A 26,473-nucleotide genomic window follows, 5' to 3' on the forward strand; every position below is an offset into this window, starting at 1 on the left:
AAAATGGTTCTCCTCTCTCCTGCAGTCAGCTGTGATTTCAGGTGTTCATGCACCTTATCATATGGCATGTGTCAATAAATGTTCATACGAAATGAATTCTCTCCTGATTGAAACATCATGTGTTGAAATAAACAACTGCAGTTCAAAATAAAAAGTGAATTGCCTAATATTTTTATTGTGGAATCAATTAATGTCTTTCTTCAAAGGCAAAAACATGAAAAAGCTAAGAAAAAAAACTATTGAATACAATATATTTGGAGCAACTTAATTTATAAATGGTTGTCAACTTAAAAACGTGTGTTCACAATGATGGTAATTAAGTATATACAACTTATAATCCTTTTAAATCATACGGTAAAACAGGTTGGAACAACTTAATTTTTGGAGTAATCGACTTAAAACGTGTATCCCGAATGAGGGTAATTAAGTACATACAACTTAAAATTCCTTTTAAATCATGTGGTAAAACTAGTCGGAACAACTTAATCTTTTGAGTAATCAACTTCAAAACTTGTGTTTATGCTACTAATTATTAAGTAAGTGGTAATTAAAAACACCTCTGATTGTAGAGGAAAAGCCTTCTCCCCTAACTCAAATAACTTTGTTGCTTTAAGACAATTTCATTAAAAGTTGTCTTAACTCAATAAACATTGATGCAAACTGTTGCGTTGATTTTCTTTGTTGAGCCAAGGCATTTGTTTTTAGAGTGCGCTATCCAGCTGACAGTCCCTGCAGATTTGCGGAAGGCGCTTGGAAGAGCTGAAGGTTAGCATGTGAAGTTCAAGGAAACAGCCGTTGCACGCACGGCTACACGCCAGTCTGTGTTAAGGCATTGTAAATGAAGACTTTGTGATGCAGCAGTGTCAACGTGGCTGTGATCTTCAAACTGAAGGTTCAACGTGAAGACTCAGGAACTACACAGAACCAATAAAGGCATTTTTCTTACCCATGCAGACAGAGATAACCATATAGAATAATCCCCCACGTATAGCTCTGGCAAAGGCACCTCATCTCTCTTGCTCACATATCAAACATGTATTCCCTCAGCCCTCCAAATCCCAGCTTAACCCTCAACCCGGGGAAACCAGGCGGCTAGTTATCACCGAGGCTTTGACATTAGCATGCACGCCCTATTTCATTTGGGAGATCTTCTTAAGAGTCAGGGATGATAAAAAGCTTTCCTCTCTACCGCTCGTCCATTTCTGACTTTGACTCACCCTTCCTCTGCCTGGACCTGCCTCCAACTGAGATGGAGATGAAACGCTTCATTCTCTTTATTTTTTCTCCTCCTTTTCTATTATCATTCAGTGCCTGCACAGCCCTGCTTGACACTTTTTCTTTTCTTCTGCTCTTCTCCCTCAGTCTCTACCTGCTGACACTTAAGAAACAACTGCTGTCCTATGCAAAAAAGCAGCCTTATTCCCCTGCTATTATGTGCTAAGTCACCTCTACCTCAGCTCCCCGTCGTCATGATTACAACCAAGTCCTCCTGGCGATTTATTTTAATTACAAGATAAATGGCTGTTCTGTATTAATACAAGTTTTACGAGGGTTAAATATCCTCATGGACACACAAAATAGCCCGTTACCCTGAGAACAGCATATTTGAGAGTTATAATTTGTGTGTGTTACGGTCTGGATGTCTTCCATTAGGAAGGCCGAGATGAAAAAACTGACTCAAACATTGCTCACAGTCATTTGTAATTCCATGTTTAGATTACCCATCCTCCTTGCCAGGGGCTAAAAATATATTCTCATAAGGTCTGTATAATGCTTTGATAATGCAATAACACTGCTGCGTGGCTGAATGGGGGGGGCAAAGGAACATGAAAGAAGGGTTGAAAGCACAAGGGGTGCCAGCGCTATGGATTATGAGAGAACTTGATAATAAAATGAAATCATCAGACACTCAAGCGATTATGCTAATGAACTCATTCAGTATTCATCATAGGTTAATCGGCAGATAGTGGTGGCATTTTCTTGAACATTGGAAGCTCTGATGGAGCAGGCAGAGAGTTACCTCACCCCTGGTGTGTGGAGGCCTGAGGCGGGGTTAGAGGTGAGACGAGAGATTAACCATTGAGAAAACAAATTAAGTAGTAATTGCAGTAAAGCATTAGTAATATCAGTGCTCATAGTCAGTAGTAGAACAAGTATTCAGATTGTATACTTCAAGCAGCCCTATAATGCTTTTTGAGGTTTTCCCTTTCCTGTAGTGTTTTGTATGTTTATGTGCATGTAAATGGTTTGCAAAGGTTAAAATCCCAAGTTCACAAAAGAGGGAGTTTCTCTCCCACACCCCCATTGTAGTCCACAATGACATCACTATGTAACACTCACACTTCAATTGGCTAGCACTCCAACACATTGTACGTTATATGCTAAGGGGGGGCATCTCAAGCAGTTGACCAATCACAACAGAGCCGGCCAGCTAACCAATCAGAGCAGATTGGGCTCTGGTTTCAGACAGATGGTGAAAAGAGAAAAATAAAGACTTTTTTGAACATTAAAGCATGGAGAGAGTCACAGCAGAGACACAAAATACAAAGATGATCCAGAAAATTAGCATAACAGGGCCACTTTAAGTAAAATGATCAATACTTCATTGTAGAAAGATTCTGTTACAAGTAAAAGTCATTCTTTCCAAATAAAAGTAAAATTATTGGAATCAAAAAATACTCAAGTACCACAATTATTTGCACTTGTTAAGCCTAATGAGCACTTATTAAGAACCATATATGAAATGACTGAATTATGATTAGTTATACATGTTTTCACAGCTGGTAAAGGTAGAGCTAATTTTAATAACGTTGATGTATAGTTTGTATTTGCTAAAAATCTGAATCTTCATAGTATTTAAAGCTGTCCGATAAACACAATGGAGTTCAAATTACAATATTGGCTTTCAATTTCAAATGTAAGGAGTATAATTATAAAGAAAATACTTAGTTACATTCCACCACTGCTACTATGAGTTGTTGCCAACGATGCAAATGGTCCACTATTGACCCGACAAGATTTTGACCCTGGTACCCTTTGTTGTGTGGTCAGGTGATGGAGGAGAGGAAACTGTGAAAAGTATTGTGCATTAGTGCCTGTGCGTTGGAAGGGAGACCGGGTCCAGCAGCCTCATTACCCTGACAGCAGATTAGTGCTCTGCGGCGCCAGAGCAGACGGTGAAAGATTAACTTTGATGTGCGATTCCACACAGAGCAGCCGCTGGATATCGGCTCCCTCCACCAACTGGCCCCTTTTCTCTGAGTTTGCAGCATGTGCATTCATGACTTACAGTATCTAAAAATCTGCTTTTTTAACGACAGAGAACAGTCACAAGATTTTGGGCCCCAGTGAGTTTTTTGCTCTTGTCAATATTACACTTACTGTAAAGAAACATTTACATGTTAAGTTTAAATGTGCCAGATGTAGCCATTTTGGAGAGACTGGTTCCATTATGTTCAGTATCTATTCATCTATAGACTGCTTTTTAAACATTTATTTGAAAGAGCACCAGCTTTACACATGAAGATTAGTTTTCTCATTATAAGGAGGACTTAATTTGTAACAAAGGACGTATAATATCTTCGGTGGCTCTGGAGAAGGTTTGTTAAGTACAGAAATAACCCCTGATTCTGGTTTCATCAGTGTTATCTGTGCTCTGAGCCTTAATGATTAACATAGTCTGAGTTACAAACTATTGGAATTTGAAAGAAGTAATGAACGTCACTTGACAATTATTTCTTTAATGTATCTCTCACATAACCAAACTTTATGGAAATGCAATTAAATATCACACAAGTGTCCCTTTAATTGGTCTTCTGTTTAAACTATTATAATTGAATGTCATAACATTATTGAAAATGCTTATCACCACACCTGAAATCTGATGTCTTGACCAACAGTTATTAATTGCCAATTATAAAAGACAAAGTAAAGCAGTACTTCCTCACATTTAAGAAGATGGAACCTGTGAATTCTTTATCTAAAATACTGAGCAAACTCCATTCACTGTTAATGAACCTTATATTCAGATTGTTTAAGCTAATTACAGTTCCAAGTCAAGAATGAACTTCCCTGATTGATTGAATATCATTCTGCAGTCTCTGTGAAGGTCAATGTTTCTATAAAAGCTAAAAGAAAAAGACTTGAGGCAAACAAATAAAGTAGAAATAGGCTGAATAAAGCCCTGGAATTTGGAGGAGAGGAGAAGTCTTAGGATATTACATGTTTGGGGGGGACGATCAATTTTCCTCATGCTCAACACCAGAAAACTTCTTGATTCTGTTTGAGTTGCAACTTTAAAATGTCTGTATCAGCTTTTTTACACCGAACAGCTGCAGCCCCACATCTTCAGGTTTGCTTTCCTGTACTACATGCCAAACTTCACTCTAGTGCAGGATAGTTAATGCCTCAGCTGTTAGTAGATACAGAATCTAATAGCAAAAAAAACGTGTCATGCCAGTGAAAGAAGCTTTTTATATTCCTGAGAGAGTGTCTTTGAAACAAACATGAAGGTACACATTCCAGCCGTTTAAAAAAACAGCTGCAAGTTCAAAGAAACACTTCAAAAATCTCACAGTGAGGCTGAGGGGAATAGCGGCAGTGGGGATGAGACAGAGGGGCTGGCGAAGCGTAAAAATGTACTGAGCGCTCTCTCAGAGTGTGGACAGCAGCCAGGACGGCGACAGCAGCGAGGCCAGATAACAGCGAGTAGCAGGAACCAGCGAGAACCTGTGGGGAAGTATTGGGAAGAGCTGCATCTCCTCTAACAGCTGCTGACTGGCTCCCGGGGCAGAGCATGGAGCTGCTGTGCTCGCTGACGCCACCATCTCACCACCTGCACCACATACTACTTCCTGCGCATGGGGACATCATTACTTTTTCCATCTCACTCCACGAGACTTCTCCTGTCAAATCAAAAAACGACACGAAAAATAATAATTCAGCGCCATGGGCTGAACAACAACAACAACGCCACTAAAAGGTCATTTTGCAGATGAAAATTGGCCTTGCATCCACACAATCTATCAGTCCTCAACGTGTTTATAGCTACATTTACTTTCACAGCAGTGGGGCTGAGTTAAACCGACCCCGGGCCAGTGGGAGAATGTATGTGTACTTAATGACACAACTCCCATCATTTATAACTTGTGCGTCTTGGTCACTGCAGAGGACAGGCTCCTGATGAATAATGATGTTAACACTGCGCTTTTGCACCACAGCAGACAACACATTCGAATGTGCCGTTAACAATCGTGACTGAATGAAGGTTATTCATTTTAATCACACTACAGCACGCCCTCCCTCCCACTATCCCAGGGGGTTGCTATATTTAAGCACTTTTTCATTTCTTCTCCTTTTTTTTGTGGTCTTGGCTGATGGCAAGGCAATTGCTTTGTGGGACGTCTGCCCTTGAAGAATCAGACAACAGAAGGAGATATTTTTACATACTGTAGATGTGGAGTAGGAGCAAGCTGTATCAAATGTAACGCTTTGACTGTGTAGTGTTAAGGAATCAAGTCACAGACGCTTGCTTTCTAGCTTTTATTTATCTTTTTCGTATGTTTCCCCGCCAAAACACGAGTGATGTTGGTTTTTTACCTAAGATTAGCAATCTGTCCTGGGGGAGAGAAGAAGAGTTGGAACGTGTTCCTTCCATCACTCCCATTCACTCGCCCGCTTTCTAATTGGAATACTCCATCTGTTGAGGCCTACAAATTGTCTTCTGGCGCTAAAACATCCTATCAAACACACAAATACTTTAGGGATGGTTTTCTTGGAGTGCTTCCATACCAGGCACTGAAAGAGTAGTCGGTCCATGTGTGTGTGTGTGTGTGTGTGTGTGTGTGTGTGTGTGTGTGTGTGTGTGTGTGTGTGTGTGTGTGTGTGTGTGTGTGTGTGTGTGTGTGTGTGTGTGTGTGTGTGTGTGTGTACACAGTCACGTGTGGGTACTGGCTTCCCTTATGGGGACAAAATGGAGGTCCCATAAGGGGAATCATTCATTTGAGGGTGGAGACTTGGTTAGGGTTAGGGTTAGGGTTAGGGTTAGGCATGTGTTGGTTATGGTTAAGGTTAGGATAAGTCTCCAGGAAATGCATGTAAGTCAATGTAATGTCCCCTGAAGTATGTATACATGGTATGTGTGTGTGTGTGTGTGTGTGTGTGTGTGTGTGTGTGTGCGTGCGTGTGTGTGTGTGTGTGTGTGTGTGTGTGTGTGTGTGTGTGTGTGTGTGTGTGTGTGTGTGTGTGTGTGTGTGTGTGTGTGTGTGTGTGTGTGTGTGTGTGTGTGTGTGTGTGTGTGTGGGTGTGTGAGAGTGTGTGTGAGTGTGTGTAATGTATAATCAGACGTCCAGCAGCATACACCCTGGAGATAAGTAGATAATACACTATATGCTGAAATCCTGATATAAAGCCGGCAGGATTGGCTGCTTCAGAAAATAATCTACCAAAGCAGATAGGTCGGGACTGAGTGACATACAAGATCAAAATGTTGATATGTTCCCGAAATATAGCGTCAGTAGTCACACGCACATCGGATAAGGGCTTCTTCTTTGCACTCTCAGAAGATTTTTCATCTTTTAGGATTCTCTACCAAATCCTACTTGTAGTCGTTAATGATATGGGAAATTGTGTTCCTCACGCTTGTCACTCTTTACATCCCATTGACTGGGAATTGAATACTCGGGAGCGAGCAGTGGGACGTGTGACAGTGTATTTGTGGTGATGATTACAGCCCATTAACTTTGATGGATGCCATTTCACAGAAAAGAAGATGGGAGTTGGAACAGCGACGACGCAGCTTGTTTTTGTGTCTCCAACATATGTACACAGAAGCATCTAGAAGAGCCTGGAGGAGTAAATCTGCATGGAGAATTGATTCAGAATCACAATGAGACCATTTCACCTTTCGGAGGTAATTGAATGTCACATTGCAGAGGCTGATGCTGGATCAGTCTCCCAGGACGCTCATGCATGATTCCCCTTTGACCAGCAAGGACCCGAGGATCACCTACGCTAAGCATTTACATCAGGAGTGTACACAGTATGTTTTTCCATGCAGGTGAGAGTGTAGCACAATATGCAAGTAAAATACACTAAGCTGGACCTGAAATTGCTTTACAATTTCTGGCTTTACTTTTATTTGTGCATCCTGTCTGAGGTGTTTTCCTCTCTGCTCAACTCGCTGGCTGTGTGGTTAGTCAAAAATGACACAAGCTCCATTTGTCTGTGGTCGTTATGTAAAAATAAGGTATTGCATGCCAGCAATCTGACTCTTAAGCTCCTCCACAGGGATTACGGACAATTGGCTAAGGGGAAAAATTCAAATAATAATCAACTGTTTACGGTTTTCCTCTAATACCTTGAAAAAGAAATGAAAATCCCCACATAGAAATGCAATCCTTAAGCAGTTGAGGTACTCCTGTGTAGGACGCCTGCAGAGAGATACACAGGCACAAAATCCTTTTGGTGGGAGAAAAACCCACTCTTCAATAATATCTAAGCAAACATATCAATATACAGTTACTGGCGTCTAAATAAAGCTATTAAATTGTGCAATTTTAAGTCAATGAAATCCAACCATTACTAAAAGGCATTGAAAGAGTACGATGAGAATTTGCCATTTCAATGCTTTAATATGTTTACCTGGAGTGACCTTGTGAGTCGGAAGCCTCATTTACTCCCTGGAGTGTGTATTCACTTCTTTCATGTGTTGGAAATGTTATATTTAGTGGAATAATTACTCTGGTCCTAACTGATTAGTAATTATAAAATAATTATTGAGCAACATTTATTTTACGATATCAATATAAGTATTAATAATCTTGAATGGCCCCCTTTCAGATTCTTATTATCATGATTGACACTTTCATGTCTAAGGAGCATTTTAACTTTTATGTGTGAGCCCACATCTTACTGATGTATCAGATATTATTTAACCAAGGGGTTTTGTATGACACTTCATCTCTAACTACTGCTGTCAAATAGTGGAGTAAACAGTCAAATATCCTTAACAAATGTAGTGCAAGCACAAAAAAGAAATAATTAGAGTGCCAAATATTTCACCACCAAAAGCTCCTGCTCTGTGACAAAATGGTCAAACACCAAATGTGAAGCTCTGACAGAATGATAGAAAACTATCCTGAACTGAGCACTAATTCACTGACAGGATAACTTTGAACCGCGATGTAAGAATTAGCTGTGATAGCACTATGACATGTTAAAAGTCATCCAGTAGCAAAGAGCAAGAAGTAGCAGGTCTTACATGTTTTAGCCTTGTCACCAAGTTACCTTGACAGACTGTTACTACTGACAAAAATGTAAAGTAGCAGCTCTGCGAGTCTGTGCTTAGCCACAGGCTGTGCTTCGAGATAAACGGTATGTCACAATTCCCAAAGGGCCACAATGACTATAGCCTGTTCACATTTAAGCACAATGTAGACTACTTTTTTATTTAAACCTATAATAGTATTGCTTTCAACCAACCTAATACATTTAAGTGAAATCTGTTGACACATTACATTTCATTAAAGTCAACATTTCAGTTTTTTCAGATTTGATAAGATCAACAAACCAACAAAAATATTACTACTAATCCAGAGGATAACTCAAAAATGTGTATCAACTTTTAAGTAAAATCATCTAAACTCTTGCAGAGACCTCTCAATCAATGTCATCTTAATGGTGGCGCTAGAGGGAAAGTCGGGGATCACTAATATCAAAACCAGTGTTCCTTATCCTCTGGGTACAATAAATATCTGTACAAAATGTCATGGAAATCCATCGTATAGTCTCAAACATAGGGCTGGCTCAACCAGCTGACATCGATTTCCATTCATGGAACCACACTGCTGGTGCTGCAAACAAAAAACCTGCTGTCTGTTTAAGCGGAAACATTCGATGGTTTATCACTGTGGGATAGTAAATTACATTGAAATACACACAAAAGACAGACACTGATATGTGATGCCTTCAACCTGCCATGTGACTGCTCTGAATTTACAGGTGGCGGGCACAATAAAAGCATCATCACCATTTCCCCTTTGTGAAGATTTAATGCTTCTTCCCTATTGAGACTGTGGCAGTAAAGTGATGATTTAACACGGTGCTAGTTCTTTAAGACCATAGTAATTCAATTGCATCTTATTGTTGTGTGTGATTGATTTTATTGCGTAGCCTATGATGGAAACTGTATCAACTTATACAGAAATATATCTCCTTTACAAAATCAATTGCTCTTGCATTAGGTGCATTTAAGTGATCAGTTGTCTTCACATCATAGTATATGACTGATGCTTAATATAACATCCATCTGAGTGTGCATGGGGACAGTTTAAAAAAAGGGAAAATGTCCAGACACTGGTACACCTGCTCTTGAGAAATTTGTTTGGGGTGAAAGAGGAAAATATAGCCCTGGAGCACCTGCCCTGTTTAGTTTCTGTTTGACCAAATGGCCTACATTAGGTGATATATTTAGCTATTTATAGAAGCTGGGGCAGGCAGGAAACAGCTGCCATGCGTCAGGGCTGACATCCCTCATCTCAGCAGGAACTCCCTGCGAGGCAGACGGGAGGAAGCTCTCAATACCTAAACTGAAATGGGACATTGCCTCTTATCATTCATTCTGCATACGGAAACTAATAATCTATGGAGCCTGTGGCAAAGACTCGACAATAAAAAACTGGGTTAACAGTGGCAAGTATGAGCCGCTCGATTCAAAGCCACACTTGTGCGCTTTGCAGAGATCTGTTTTCTGCCTTTACAGCAAACTGAGGATTGTATTCAAGTGGGATCACTATTGATCAGGAGGAGCTTTTATCGTGGTATCCTGGAGCTGTAAACTGGCACAAGATGCCTCAGCTCCGACAAAAATGAGACGGTTCATCAACAGCGCTTTAAGCTGGCAAACAGCTGAATCAATATTCATGACTTTGCTATGAAGCCGCTCACGTTCAGGTATTATGAATGGGCTGTAAACCAAATTTCAATTAATGTGTTTGCATCAAACTGTCCCCGCTCTCTCAGAAATTGATGACAAGCCATGCCTTCTGTTTGTCTTTGGTACATGAAAGTCTGCATTGATTTCACACTCTCATAGGATACATTACATTACATTACATTGCATTTAGCTGACGCTTTTATCCAAAGCGACTTACAATAAGTACATTCGACCAGGAAGACACAACCTTGAAGAAAACAGAATCATATAAGAACATCAGGTTTCAAAGAGCCAATCGTTTCATGTGCTACTCAACTGGCTATAGATAAGCCAGTCCTTTATTAGTATATAATTGCTTTGTTAGCAGTTCTTTGTTAGTCATTCTATCGCTCGAAGTGGAGTCGAAAGAGATGAGTTTTCAGTCTGCGCCGGAAGGTGTGTAAGCTATCTGCCGTCCTGATGTCAATGGGGAGCTCATTCCACCATTTTGGAGCCAGGATAGCAAACCCACGTGTTTTTGCTGATGGGAACTTGGGTCCCCCTCGCAGCGAGGGTGCAGCGAGCCGTTTGGCTGATGCAGAGCGTAGAGCACGTGCTGGGGTGTACGGTTTAACCATGTCCTGGATGTAGGAAGGGCCAGATCCATTCGCAGCATGGTACACAAGTACCAGTGTCTTGAAGTGAATTCTAGCAGTTACCGGAAGCCAGTGAAGGGAGCGGAGGAGCGGCGTGGTGTGGGAAAATTTTGGAAGGTTGAAGACCAGACGAGCCGCTGCATTCTGGATGAGCTGCAGAGGTCGGATGGCACATGCAGGTAGACCAGCCAGGAGGGAGTTGCAGTAGTCTAGGCGTGAGGTGACGAGAGCCTGGACCAGAACCTGCGTCGATTTCTGGGTCAGCTGTGGGCGTATCTTCCTGATGTTGAAAAGCGTGTATCTGCAGCAGCGGGTTGTAGCAGCGATGTTTGCAGTAAACGACAGGTTGTTATCTAGGATAACACCCAGATTCCTTGCAGTCTGAGTCGGGGAAACAACAGAGGGGCCGATGTTGATAGTTAGGTCAAGAGACACCAGATACAAGACAGTAACTGGTGTAACAGTAATAATAATAATAATAATAATAATAATAATACATTTTATTTCTATAGCGCTTTTCTTGAACCCAAAGACGCTTTACATTTGGGAGGGAGGGTAGACACAATTGCACACACTTCTTTTCAAAAAAAGTGTGAAATAAATAGATTCTACACTGCATTTAAGTGCAGATACTTAAAAACTGGGGAAACTGTCAAGTTTATACATTACTTTCATTTCATCCAGCTCATGTTTTGCTGAGAGGCTTTAAAAAGCATAACTTCCTTTTTGAAGCCTTATTTAGTGATATCCTATCACTCTTCAGATGAGCACAAGTTACATCACTTTGAATTCTTTTCGTACACACAGCAGACTGATGATTGCTGTTAGCTATAATCTCTGAATCTCTGCTGATCGCAGATGTTGGCTTGTTTGGCTGAGGGGCGTTTTTGATAAAGAGACAAATGTCAGGGGGAGGGATACTCACAGTCTGGCATTAGAGGAGCTGGCACCGTTTCAAGATATTGTGTTTGCTATGCTGTCCCATGCGCCAGAGAGAAAGAAATTGGTGCAAAGTGCAATTCAACCCACCCACACTTTTCACATTGACGGGTGGGACTATCATCACCTTCCTTATAACTTTTTTGTCCCTACATCTGTGCTGCATAGATGGATTTCGAGGTCAGAAAGGGGGCAAGGGCTGGATTAGATGTGGTAAATGCAGCATAATGAATTATAGTGCAATGTTTACCATAGAGACAGTGGCATCTAAAAATAAAGGAACAACTGTTTCTCCCCCGACCAGCACTCATTACATTATACTGTGAGGGAGCGGTTCAGATAGGCATAGTGAACATTAAAAACATTTCAGCTCTCTGTTCCTTGTATGCAAATTAGCTAAAGTGTTACGCTGAAGTAACAAATGAAGGTCCGGTGAGTTGCATTTGTTTAACTCTACAATTTATTACAGTGATTTTTTTCCCCACACAATGCTAATGTGACTTGTGGGAATGATTCATCCAAATTCATTCTTCTGTTGTTTAAACACCATGTTGAGTCGATAATTAGTTTGCTGACCTTAGAGTGCAACCCCAAGCAAGAACATTTAAACTACTGAGTGGTAGTAGCTACATTATGTCTCTCCAAGGGAACTTTTAGTAGCTGGACTTACATTTAGAAAAGTGTTCCTGCAGTGAAAATGTTTTGTTGGAAGAGAGGCTCGACCATAATGAAAAGACACGAGTGATAAAATAGAATATATTAAAATAACCTTTAAAATATTATTACAATCGTTTCAGATTAAAAGGAAGATAACTCAGGGAACTTCAGTTTAAGTAACTTGGTTAACATTTTAGGAATTGTGTTAATTTGCTTTATTAATAAGAGTTCATCAAGCAAATTAACATAATTCCTAAAAAACAAAACAAGTCCCCCAGATTAAACGGCAAGATACGATGCATGTCCCTGCGCTTCAGAACAACATATTAAAGCATTTTCCAATTATTTGTTGTGTCTGTGCTTTCAAAAGCTTTCAAATAAATCAGTTTTATAATTTGACGCTCTCATTAAGGTTTGTTTTAGGCACAAGTTCGCACAACAAAGACTTGGTAAGGAGAAGGGAAACGTTGCTGTTTGGGTTAAAGCCATGTTCTTAAGGTTGTAAAAATATGTTTGTCATGTTTAAAGAAATAGTTTAGCATAAAGACTGAAAACAAAGAAACCAGCCTGGCTCTGTTCAAAGGTAACAAGCACCTCTAAAACGTACTAATTAACTTAAATGAACTAACGTCATATTGTGGTTTTTATGTGTACAAAAACCAGATGCAGTGACAACAAGACTCCAGGAAGCAAAGCACAAGCGAAGGGAAACAAATAATTCTTCACCATATTGACAAGACGTTGGTGGCATACAAAATAATTACATATATAAAAGGCTGCAACAGCATGCACTGCAAAGGAAAAAAAGCAAAGACACTAGGACTACCATAAGATACTTTAAAATAGCTATTTATTAAAGGTGAACACTCAGCATAGTTTCTCCAATGGTATTGGAACAATCACATCACTAAATAAACATTGCTAGCTCATTCGTGTTTCTCAGTTTCTTCTGCTAATTCTGTTAAACTCTCCTCTGTTGTTTTTTTTGCATTTGTGAATAACTGGTTTATATACATCTGCTAGTGTTTTGTGAAGATTCATTGTGCTGTAAGGATGGATAAATCTATACCTAAAGGATTGAGACGACCAGCACTTAGTCTTGTTTGGGTATTGATTCTTGCATCAATAAGATTGATACAAAACCAAATCAACGAATGAACACTCTTATAAATGCATGTGCTCTTTGCAGTTGCTTCCCTTATAGAGTGAAAACATAATAAAGATATATATAAAATGTTGTTATTTAACATTACAAATGTATGGAAATGCAGCATGATCATGAGATAATAATATTCACCTCATAAATCATGACACAAGGGACTCCCTACATGTTATTACATTTACCGACTTTAATAATGAATGGTAGCAAAATGCCTCCGTTCTCTACAGATGACTTCCACAAACGTATACAGAAGATGGCTGTGTTGGAAATGAAAATGCAACGGTTGGAAGTTAACGTGGAAGTGAATGGACTATGTCGTGGGAATGACACCACTTTACCAGTGTTGCAAAATAATGGAGAAGGGTATGCTAACTCACAGCTAGTTAGCAGCTATAAGGATTCCAAGGAACAGGAGGGCTGAAGAGTAAATCATTTCCATGGGATTTGGGAGGACGAATAACAGGCAGAGCCCAGCGCTCTGAAATCTGTGATGCGACCGGCTGGCCTGCATTGCTATCACCCAGGAAGAGCGCCTCTTCAACCCCTATTCATACTAGGATACAGCAGTGGACAGCTGCTAAAGGGAGGATTGTTTGTAATTCTCCCTTTAGGAGCTGTCCACTGCTCTTTCCAAGTGTGCCAATCCAGAACAGATACGCTCCGCTGACCGAGAACCGGAGATCTGATGACCTGGATAACCTGTCCTCTTCACACAGCAGGGTAAGGACCAATAGCTACTCCAAAAGTAAAAGGCTAGAGGGAAAGCTAACGACTGGGCCTGAAACTCTGATTGTGGGTGACTCTGCTGTAAGAGATGTAAAAGGTCTGTGTAGTAAGAACCACACCAAAGTACTTGGCTGAGAAGATCCTGCATATTGGGGATGAACATCAGACTGTGAAGAATGTGGTACTACACATTGGAACAAATGATGTTGTGAAACAACAGTCAGAAGTGCTGAAAGAAGACTTTAAATGTTTGTTGGAAACTGCCAGCTCTCTAAATGCAGAGGTGTTCATCAGTGGCCCTCTACCGCCAGTCAGAAGAGGAGTGGAGAGATTCAGCAGATTGTTTGCACTGAACCCCTGGCTTTCAACTGCCTGTACTGACCATTCTGTTCATTTTATTGACAATTTTAACTTTTTCTGGGATCGGAGACATCTTTTCAAGGCAAATGGAGTTTGCCTGAACAAGTCAGGAGTGAAATTGTTTATCTCTAACATATTCAACTGCCTGCGTCATCAATCTGTTCCCTCTGCCAAGGACGGCAAGAGGAATCAAAACAGGAGAAAGACACAACAGATCGCGCAGAAAACCCTGAAGAATTATCACTGCACCCGCCTGAGGAATGTTCTGATTATGGGAGACGTATGAGACCCCCCCCCCCCTGTCAACGCCTTTGAGGATACTCCGTTCACCCTTTCACCTTCACCCTCGCCCACCCTCCTGGAGATCGCTGAACACACAAAGGAGATACAGAGGGTTGGCACCGATTCCTTCCTGGAGTTCAAAGACCAAACTAAGCCGATACGCAGGATTGGCAGCATGTCCTTTACCCCCGCTCCTCAACGACGCCCACCAAAATCACTGCAGAGACGCACACCATATCCCCCGTCCTCATCACCGCGCCTACGTCAAACACCTCCCCCCCTGGCAGCATGTCCTCTACCCCCGCACCATCTCCCCCGTCTCCATCACCGTGCCTACGTCAACCACCACCCCTCCCTGTGTACAAAACAAAACAAACTCTTACTGATATGTGCTGGGTCCAGGCTCAAGGGCGTATGGCACTCTCAACTCTTTCCAGGACATGCCGGGGCCCTGCCTGCCAGTAGCTTTGCCGATATCTGTGTTGATAGGTAATAGATTAAGAGCGGTGAATCATCTTAGAAACAGGAAGCGCTCAAACGTTTGTGTGAGTTTATCAAATGTAGCAGTGATTCCATGTCAGCCACAGCTTGTTACAAAAAACATGACTGATAGTGTGTTTAACAAACTTAAACTAGCTTTATTAAATGTCAGGTCTTTGGCAGGAAAAACATTTTTAATCAATGATTTTATCACTGAGCACAATCTCGATTTTATGTTTTTAACAGAAACTTGGATTGAACAAAATAACAGTGCAGCTGTTCTTATCGAATCAACCCCTCCCAACTTTAGTTTTATGAGTCAGAAAAGAATGCATAAGAAAAGAGGTGCAGTTGCTATTCTGTTCAATGATTCCCTTCAATGCAGGAAGACATCTTATGGGAACTTTGCTTCTTTTGAATATGTGGCCCTTCAGCTGAAATGCTCCTCTCGAGCTCTGTTCCTAAATATCTATAGACCACCCAAATACTGTGCAAGCTTTTTTGATGACTTTACTGAAGTGCTGTCAATAGTGTGTATTGACTTTGACCGTCTAGTCATTGTTGGTGATTTTAAGATCCATGTTGACAACCCCCAGGACAGAGGGGCTAAATAACTGTTTTGTGTTCTCGATAACTATGGACTGACTCAGCATGTGACGGAGCCCACGCACAATAAGGGGCACAATCTGGACTTAATTATCTCAAAGGGTCTGAATATCTCTAAGGTTGTGGTAACTGATGTTGCACTCTCTGATCATTCCTGTGTTTTCTTTGAGAGCTCTATTTCTGTTCACAAAAATGTTCAAAAAGAGGTAACCACAAAGCGATATTTAACTGAAAATACTAGGGAAATGTTTACTCAGAATTTTTCTTCCACACTTGCCCCTGCTAACATCTCAGTAAATGAGCTAGTAGATCATTTTAATTCAAACAATTTAAAATGTTATAGATGCCATTGCTCCAACTAAGGTAAAGGAAGTGTCTGGCAAGAAAATATCTCCATGGAGAAAGGCCATGACCGTGAAAACAGAAAAAAGAGAATGTCGAAAAGCTGAACGCAGGTGGCGAAAAACAAATCTTCAGGTTCACTTTGAAATCTATAAAGAGAGACTTGGCCTTTATAATTTGGAATTGAAAAACGCACGACAATCGTTCTTCTCTGACATCATTACCAAAAACAAAAACAACGCCCATGCCTTGTTTGCTACCGTCGACAGACTAACTAACCCCCCAGTGTCAGTAGCCTCTGAATTTCTATCCACCAGGGCGTGCAATGATTTTGCCTCCTTTTTCACTGACAAAATTCAGAAAATCAGACAAGCAGTCAGTGCCTCTGCACCAGGAACAGCAAATGTGTTGTCTCTGTGTCCACTTAGCATCAATTCAAACACCATGACACAATTCCATCAGATTAATGATAAAAACCTAGAGGACATTATACAACTTCTGAAATCCTCCTCCTGCTGCCTTGATATTATTCCAACAGGATTTTTCAAAGATGTTTTGCCTTGCATGGCCTCAGATCTACTTCATATAGTAAACAAATCTCTTCACTCAGGTATTTTTCCACAGGCCCTGAAAACTGCAGTCATAAAACCGCTCTTAAAAAAGAATAATCTAGATCAGGGATCACCAACTACATTTGTCCAAGGGCCAAAATGTATCCAATAGACACAATCGCGGGCCAGTGATTTTTATATAGTCCACAATGCTAGTGGAGCACGCTCAGGTACTGCTGCGGACCTTTCATTTATTATCTGAAACGATGTAATAACTTTTAAAACTTGTTCCAGTCACTTGCCCCATGCATTCAGCAGCAGCAGGCCATTCACTTTGATTTGATCGTTATGAAATGTCATCATTTCGACAATAAAGAAATGCTACATAAACGTTATCTTGCACATTTTATCCAACCATCTCCGTTTCTAACTTTCAATATATTTTAAAAGAGATCTCTCTCTCTCATCTGCGTGCGGGGGTGGGGCCTCACAGACACGCTGCATCTCTCTCTCGCTCACAGACATGCTGCAGCGCCGTGCAGTGTGCACACAGTTCTGCCGGTAATGAATATTACATTTTGTGAGGAAACTTTTCCACCAATAACTCCAATAAGTATTCCAAAATGTATTAACTTCAGGTTTATGAAAGTAACTGTAATCAGATTACTCGTTTTTTAAATGTAACGCCAGCTGAATACAGTTAGCCTACTTGATTTTTATATTCTGCGTAACGCCGTTACATGTATTCCGTTACAACCAGTCTAGGTTACAACCCAACCCTGCTTCTAGGCTACTGTCCCGCAGCTCCTGCCTCTGTTGGACTCCGTCGCAGCGGGGCTACTGCTGCGGAGTGCACAAAGCAGACTCTTCACAACGAAGGGTCACTTCTTCTTGAAGGCAGGGAAGGTTTCGCAGTACGCAGTCTACTGTCCCGCAGCTGCTGCCTCTCTGTTGGACTCCGGTACTGCACCTTACTCACGACGTTGTAAAAAAAAAAAAAATGGGTGGGAGGCGAACGCAGTAACCACTCAGCTAACGCCACAGTCACCCCCGTCGTGCGGGCCGGATGAGAATGTCTGGCGGGCCGGATGTGGCCCGCGGGCCGCCAGTTGGTGGTCACTGATCTAGATGCTTCAGTAATGAACAATTACAGGCCCATATCAAACCTGCCATTTCTAGGTAAAATCATTGAAAAAGTTGTTTTTCAACAGTTGAGTAATTTTTGCATTTAAATAACTGTTTCGATGTGTTCCAGTCAGGCTTTCGTCCAAACCACAGCACTGAGACTGCTCTTGTAAAGGTCTTTAATGACATCCACTTAAACACAGACAGTGGCAGAACTTCAGAGTTAGTATTATTAGATCTCAGTGCTGCGTTTGACACTGTTGACCACAGCATATTACTAGACCGACTGGAAAACTGAGTGGGACTTTCGGAAACAGTTCTAAATTGGTTTGAATCCTACCTAAAGGACAGAAACAACTTCGTTTCTATAGGTAAATACACATCTGAGTTGACAAATATGACATGTGGGGTTCCTCAAGGCTCCATCTTGGGGTCTCTTCTCTTTAACATCTACATGCTACCACTGGCTCAGATAATGAAAAACAACAAAATAAGTTACCATAGCTATGCAGATGACACACAAATGTATACGTAACAATTTCACCAGGAGACTATGCTCCAATTCAAACACTGAGTAAGTGCATTGAACAAATCAATTACTGGATGTGTCAGAACTTTCTCCAATTAAACAAAGATAAAACTGAGGTAATGGTTTTTGGAGCCAAGTCAGAATGTATAAAAGTTAGCGCTGAGCTTCAGTCTGCAATGTTCAAAACAACAGATAAAGCCAGAAATCTAGGTGTAGTCATGGACTCTGACCTGAGTTTCAACAGTCACATTAAAACAGTTACTAAATCAGCCTACTATCACCTAAAGAATATATCTAGGATTAAAAGACTAATGTCACAGCAGGATTTGGAAAAACTTGCTTTTATCTTCAGTAGACTCGACTACTGCAATGGTGTCTTCACAGGTCTCACTAAAAAATCTATTAGGAAGCTGCAGCTGATTCAGAACGCCGCTGCTCGAGTCCTCACTAACACTAAGAAAGTGGATCACATCACTCCTGTTCTGAAGTCTTTACACTGGCTTCCTGTGTGTCAAAGAATAGATTTCAAAAATACTGCTGCTGGTTTATAAAGCACTGAATGGTTTAGGCCCAAAATACATTTCTGACCTCCTGCTAAATTATGAACCATCCAGATCTCTCAGGTCTTCAGGGACTGGTCAGCTTTCTGTCCCCAGAGTCAGAACTAAACATGGTAAAGCAGCGTTCAGTTATTATGCTCCAAATATCTGGAACAAACTCCCAGAAACCTGCAGGTCCGCTGCAACTCTGACTACTTTTAAATCCAGGCTGAAGACTTTTCTTTTTGTCGCTGCTTTTAATTGAACTATTCATATCTTAGACTGCACTGTAACTTTTATCCTTGTACTTTTTCTTTTAATGTTTAATTGAACTATTCATATCTTAGACTGCACTGTAACTTGTATCCATGTATTTTTTCTTTTAATGTTTATTTTATTAGCTTTTGTTTTTAATGACTGATTTTAAATGCCATTTTCTTAATGTCTTTCATTTTTTGTAAAGCACTTTGAATTGCCATGTTTTGAAAAGTGCTATATAAATAAACTTGCCTTGCCTTGCCTTGCCTTGCCTTGCCTTGCCTTGCCTTGCCTTGCCTATTATATTAATAGTAGCAACATTTGTATTCATTCATTGCGACCCTGACATGATAATTGCGTGGATCTAATGCTAAGCACAGGGTTATCCACATAGTATACTGTTGTACATCTCAACAAAGTGATGAGGAGGCATTATGCGTGTCTGCATACCAATATTATAATACCAGCCATTTCCATGTATATAAATGCTAAGTATGTAAATAAGCCACGTCGCACCAGAGTAGGAGATAGCTGTTGGGCTTGGGTTTATCATTTGAACACCATTTGATCCACAGATCTCATGGCGTACACTTTTACATCCGTTATCTTTTCCAACATATCAAATTCCACGATAGGACACATACTGTAATAGGCAATATTTTCCCATTTCAGTCATTCTCTCAACCGGGGTCAGGGTCCCTGGACTGTTAGATTGGAGGGAAGTGGAGCCAGGCAGAACAAACACTTTCTAACAACAATGAAATCGAGGTGATGTGTTTTCTCACATATCTCCTTATTTCCTAATGCACTGATGCTGCATTCATTCAGAGTAACTTTAATATTTTTCTAGGAAAATCCATTAATCTTTGACGTTGCTTGCAATACAAAGAGGACGATGAAAATGCTGAGTGGTGGGAAAAACACTGATGCCATATTTTATGTCCTCACACTACGTTACCCAGGCCCCAAGTGCAGAACATGCTAGTCTATTTCCCTGCTTAATGCAGCACATTCAAAGTGAATTAAAGAAAACCCCTGCACGCAACGAGTGTTATTGGTGCTGTCTGGAAGATGGGTTGTCAAAGAAATCGAATTAAATGGAGGGACAGCCATTTTGTCCTTGCCATATAGATTATTTATCAATCTGACCATCTGCAGTGCCTGCTTTTAGAGTCAGTTCACATAGACAGTATCCTCACATCAACCTACCAGCTGGACATAATCTGTTTTCAGTTCAGGGTTGACCGACCACAAATGCATTTTCTTTTTACCAAAGTATTATTATACAGTATATACTATCATTAAAATATAATTTAAGCTGCAGAGTCTTGAAGTTTCTACCTATTAGAGTACATAAATATGATGTAATAAATATGTAATTTATGAATCCCTATCAAATGTTAATAAATCATTCAACCCACACCTCCATAACACCCTTTTAAATCTCTAGCTGCCGGTGAGAAGCTGCCTCGGTGTGATGAAAACAAAGAGAATAAAAGGAATGCAGGGGCTTGCGTATTTTCAATTTAGCAGAAAAAAGAGCACCTTTGTTTTGTTTTTCACAGATTCTGTCTTTCACAATGATCCTAATCTGCTCTGAAGAAGACTGCCTGTTCCCGCCCCTCGCTCTCACTCCTCCATTTCGAAGTCATTTGCATGGGCAGAAAGGAGCCAGCACATAACATATTTCAGTGCCAGGTTTTCCTCATTAAGTCACCTGTCACTTCAGCACCATTATACCAGGCTCATATTAGCATCACCTCTCTTTCCCAATAAAGCACCTGGAGAGGGACTATAGGCCTACAGGCTAATGGCAGCCTACACATCCCACATCAGCCACTTCTTCTTTACACAGTAATTCATCACATAATGGATTGCTGATTTTCATAATGTGCACAACAATGCCAAGTGGTGTAATGTATTCCGCTGAACACAAAAATGATACCCTTTGCAGTACATCATCAAACACACCAAATGTTCTCGCTGACTGTCGTGCTCAGTTGAAAAAAAAGTGAAAGAGTGAAAATCCTCTGCATTGGCTGCGAGGGGAATTGTAACTTATCAAACCACATGCCTACTATATCATCAAAAATGCATTTGTTATCTCAACGATACAGATGCAGTAAAGGCCCTGCAGATTGTCCCTGTACATTTCAATTACATTTGACATGTGGTGAAGGTCTTCAAAAAGCTTTGCTCTGCACCACATCGAAGCATTACGCTAATGATTTGCATTGTAGGCTTTGATTGCAATGGGGTTGAGGTGTCAACACTGGCAGCATGATAATGGTTACACTTGCTGTGGTTTATGGGCCCAACACTGACCCCCATGTCTGTTAACCTTGCCTCCTCTGTCTTGTAAATCCTACCTTGAGAGGTTTATAGGGCTCAGCTGTCAAGCCTTTTCAGTCGTATTTGGTGGGTGGAGCTGTAGCACAGACAAACGACACGGTGATACATTTTGCATCTGTTGAGTGACAACAATGTACATGTGTTTGTTGCAGCAGCGAACAAAGCACATAGTAAACACCACAACAAATGCGTAATTTAAAATTGTTTTTCTTAGCATTATTCAGAAGCAGCATATGAAAATATTGATATGAGGATTGGGAGAAAAGCGTGTGTATTTGTGGAGGCTCATTCAGAATGTCAGAGGTAATGTCAGTTTGTGTCCAGAGTAACGTGAGTGTGGCACACTAAACCCTGTCCTCCCCACTCGCCTTCCCGTGTGGGTTGCGCTTGACTTCCACCGTCTTCACAGCTGCTCTCAGCAGTGCACTCCATTTCACCTTAAATCACTTAAAAGATCTGAAGCACCAAAAAGTCCCTCGACAACTAATTCACCCTGACGGTGTGGATCATCTAGAAAAAACAAGAGCAAGAAAACACTGCAACGTCTGATTCCAGCCTGATAAAGTTGAATGCTCTTTATAATGGAATATATTGCTGCCTTAACTGGACAATAGTACATCAAGTTACAAAATCGTACACTCAGACCTGAGAGCAGTTTACAAGATTGTTGCACAACACAGATAACAATCGCATATTTTTCACAGCCAGGATCTTGGCAGGAGCGTTCTGACAGAGGCAGATTCCTCTTTGTCAGGTATCCGAAAGCAGCCACCGAGATTAGACTCAATAAATAAGGAGGGATAAGTGGGTCTTGTCCTGTGTTTGGTGGCACAGAGCTGTAGACACGCAGAGGCGTGACACGCAGCTGCACAGTGCTATTGATTCTCCGCTAGTCTCAAGGCACCCTTCCTTTTCATTCAGGCTGCCTGCCAAGTGCCTCTGAACAGGAGCCCCTGCTTTCCCAATGTCTGCACGTCTGCTTAAGCACAATCAATGGGCCATCAGCAGGAAACAGAATGCACACCACTGTCTTTACTTCCTCAGGGTGGGAGTCAGGGAAATTGAAAATATATGTAGTGGAAAGGCATCATGATATCATGCAGGCATAAGGCATCATTGACTATCAGAATGAAATCAAAAGCCCCAGATGGATACAGCCAGCAGCACCCTCCCTAGAGCTTATTTGCAACCGAATTACATGATTATACCCCATCCATATCTTGCAGAAATAACTATTTGCTAGACCTAGATAACATTTTCTGCATTCTGAGATCTGAAACAAATTATCAGAGTACCTCATTTACACTGACCAGATAAGCATTTGAAGGTTACTGGAGGAGAGTACAACAATAGATATTTCCCTCACTTCAGTGTCTTCAGCAGACAATGACAACCTCAAATCAGCTCGACTGTAGGATTGTATGTTTTTTTTAAAAGCACACCTCAAGACAATGATAGATCATGAGAAGGAGCCGACTTTGTCTTTCAGTGATAGGTATTCAGCCTCTCCACCGGTGGTCCACTATGCAGCATTCTGCACCACTGCAAGGCTTCAGTTGAGGTTGCAAATCTGTCAGAGAGGCTGTCATGGTTTACAATAGAGTGACAGAAACGTCCCCATTACCAAGGACATTTCAGTTTTGTTCTCGCACGGCAGAACATCTTTTTCAAATCCATCTTAAGCAACACAAAGGGGATCCTGGGCTGAATGCAGAAATATCTTTGTTGCTTCCCAAAGATAAATAATGTACCCTCTTACACAACTCATCTCTCATCTGTGCTTTGAATGTGAATGGAAAGCATAGCCAATGCAGCATTACGTTTGAGGCGCTTCAATCACCAGATCTTGCGTATCACTAATTATGCACTCATTGGTCATTTCGAGGGTGAGTGGTAGTTCGACTGGTATTGAGTGAGTGCAGGGAGAAGCTTTGTATGCTATTAAGGTGACAGAGAATCCACTAACTCAGTGTCATCCGCTGCAGATAGCGAGAGGATGACGTTGTGATAATAAGTCATAATAATCAAAATTATAATAAGATCTGTTGCCTGCAGAGCTGAAGTGTACCCAGGTGCCGAGTGTCTGCATCAATGCAGATAGAAGATCAAGAAGGATCCGTATCAAACATATGAAAAGTCAAGCAGGCAATTAGTTCTGTTTGTATAAGCGTGAAAAATCCTGCATCAGTTAAACCAAAAGTAATTCAGAAAAAGTACACATGTTATGTATACTTTAAATATGAACAGACACATCCTCAAGCACACACTTATGCACACACTTATATACACACAGAACACACAGCCAGTGGCAGTTTGTTTTGCAATGTTTGATCTGTGATGTTATGACTTTGAAATTAAAAGACAACATTATTTCAACAGGATCTCATTTCTGTGTCATCAGTGAGTAGCTGCCTGAGGACTAACATTGGCTGAGTGGCTGTACAACCTCATACGTGCAGCAGCGAGTAAATAAGCAACCAGGATATTTTTACACACAAATTAGAAACGGTCCGATTATTATTTCCCACTGTATGACTTAATAATCGTGACTTCAGGCACTCAAATGGCACATTCACGTTATTCATCTGAACGGATAAAAACCAATAGCAGCCAGTCGCTCTCTGATAACAACTTTTCAGCACCTTGAAAAGCATACCGCCCCAGAATGTTGAGTAAATAAATAAATAATAGCTCGAATAATATAATAACCCATGCAAGCATCCGAGCGGTTGAGTGCCCTCATCAATACACATTCATTTGATGTTACCGTTTTAACCGCTTTTAATTATTTCATGCTACATCAGCACATTGTACAGCTGATGTTGTTCATGAGCACGACATTAGCATTCACATATTTACTGTAACTCTTTAAAGGAAGAAAGAGAAGAGGGAGAGAATGAACGAATGAGATGCAGGGGGAGCCGTGTGTGTGTGTGTGTGTGTGTGTGTGTGTGTGTGTGTGTGTGTGTGTGTGTGTGTGTGTGTGTGTGTGTGTGTGTGTGTGTGTGTGTGTGTGTGTGTGTGTGTGTGTGTGTGTGTGTGTGTGTGTGTGTGTGTGTGTGTGTGTGTGTGTGTGTCGTCTATACATTTTTTAAACTACTTTGCCTTTAACTTAATCACTGCCTTGGCCAGAAAATGCAGTATGCAGGATCTTGATCAGTTAGGAGTCTTTTTTTCTTTGGCCCAAAGGTTTTTCCTCTCACACGGAATAAAAAAAAGAAAAGAAAACTGAAAAATACAACAAAACAAATCCTCCACTGTCTTTTTTACAGGCCACACTGTATGTGTTTGCTGCGGCAACCTTTTCAAAAGAGCCCATCCAATAAAAGCCATTAAAAAACAGGCAGGGACGAGGCCTAACCTTCGGATAAGGGCTGCCTGTGAGGTGCAGCCTCATTGATAGGCAGTGAATGGTGCACGGAAGCCTCTATAAAGCCGACTGTTGGCTGAGCAGCACTTGAGGCTGTTAATATGCCCACTAAATGCACACCTGTGGCTGCACACAATTAGTTTAAACAATGGCCCCAAAATTAGGCTCTGTACGCTAATTCAACAGCTTCTCACAAATTAGAAAAATAAAAAAATAGTTGATGAATTCATAGGATTACTGTAATTAAATAATCGGGGACTTGTTTCGTAGCGTGTTTGGCTATTACAATGAATGTTTCATGGAGGCAGTAAGCTGTGAGCTGGTGATTTATGGACAGTTGAAACAGCTTAAAGGGTTTTATAGACTTGTATGCAGCCACCTACCCCAGTGTTGTCATGGTGACAATGGTGTACCAAAACGCTGCAGGGATACTGGTGAACTTGCTGGCTGTGGAGCCTTTTTCTGCATAAAACATGACCGTTGCAAAGATAATGATGGCCATGGTGAGGGAGAATAGTAGGAAGCCCAGCTCGGAGGCGCAGCTCTTCAAGGTGTAGCCCAGGATGCGAAGCCCCGCAGAGTGCCGGGAGAACTTGAAAATCCGAAAGACCCGGAAGACCCTCAGCGTGACGAAAGCACCGCTCACCTGGTCATTATCTGTCATGACCAGGCCGATGTAGTAAGGCATGATGGCGACCACATCGATGACGCTCATCACACTTTTCATGAACTTGTACCTGCTGGGAGCTGCTATCAATCGAAGAAGATACTCAACTGTGAATATCATGACGCAGGCAGTGTCCAAACAAAAGAAAGCCAGGGAGTAACGGTCTCCACAAGACATCTCTTTTGCCCTGTTGGGCATCGCCCCACATGGAACTGTCTCAACCACATTGGCCATCACTGATATGGCAATGAAGAAGCCTGTGACATAGTAGAAGACCAGCGCCATGGTGCTGGTGTGAGGGTTTTCAAAAGCCCGCCACAGGAACTCCCGGTGCGTGAGGTTCACCGGCGTGACGTCATTGCTCTGGTCCATTTCCTCGTCGTCTTGGAGCCTCTCTGCGTTTTCGCGCCGCCGGTCCTTGTACTCCTCATAACAGCAGTCCCCAATGATTTCGGCGATAATACCAAAGAAAGCCAGCTCCTCGTCGTACGCGGCTATGCATTCTTGGCGCGGATAGTGTAGTTTCCCCGTGCGGTAAAAATTGAGGATGTGTCTAAAGATGTCAGGGTCACGGTCGAAAAAGTACTCGTTTGTTTCGTCGTGGAAAAAAAAGTCTCTCTCAGTGCTCCCCAGCAAAGTGTCCGGGTACCTTTCTAAAGTGGTTCTCCACGTCTGAAACTTGGTCCCACTCACGTTGAGGATGATGAGTCCGTCCTTGCCCTTTTTCTTCTCTTGCGGGGGGATAGGCATAGGGGTGCTCGCCACGGGCATCCATCCTATGGCTGCCGCTCGGGCGAACGGGAGCCACGCCGCTACACCTGCTGCCATGCTGGCCTACAGTGTTTAATATAACCCTGCTCCGGTTATCACAGTGCTATGGTTCAGAGACGAATTGCATCTGCAGGAAGAACAGCAGATAGAAACTGGTGGTTAGGCGTTTGGAGCACCTAGGCTTAACA

The 26,473-nt window shown here is 41.5% G+C and overlaps 1 protein-coding gene across 2 annotated transcripts in view; it reads right to left on the reverse strand.

Annotated features, from left to right (window-relative positions):
- The window catches only part of kcnd2 (potassium voltage-gated channel, Shal-related subfamily, member 2), a 43,052-nt gene that overhangs the window by 15,964 nt on the left and 615 nt on the right, over nt 1–26,473 (reverse strand). For both annotated transcript variants that reach the window (XM_034084217.2, XM_034084219.2), the window contains exon 2: nt 25,231–26,412. In XM_034084217.2, coding sequence (XP_033940108.1) covers nt 25,231–26,342 — 1,112 coding nt within the window. In that variant the 5' untranslated portion in view covers nt 26,343–26,412. The remainder of the gene's footprint in view (nt 1–25,230; nt 26,413–26,473) is intronic.

This window comes from Pseudochaenichthys georgianus, chromosome 6 (genome assembly GCF_902827115.2).
Source record: "Pseudochaenichthys georgianus chromosome 6, fPseGeo1.2, whole genome shotgun sequence".
Taxonomy (NCBI): domain Eukaryota; kingdom Metazoa; phylum Chordata; class Actinopteri; order Perciformes; family Channichthyidae; genus Pseudochaenichthys; species Pseudochaenichthys georgianus.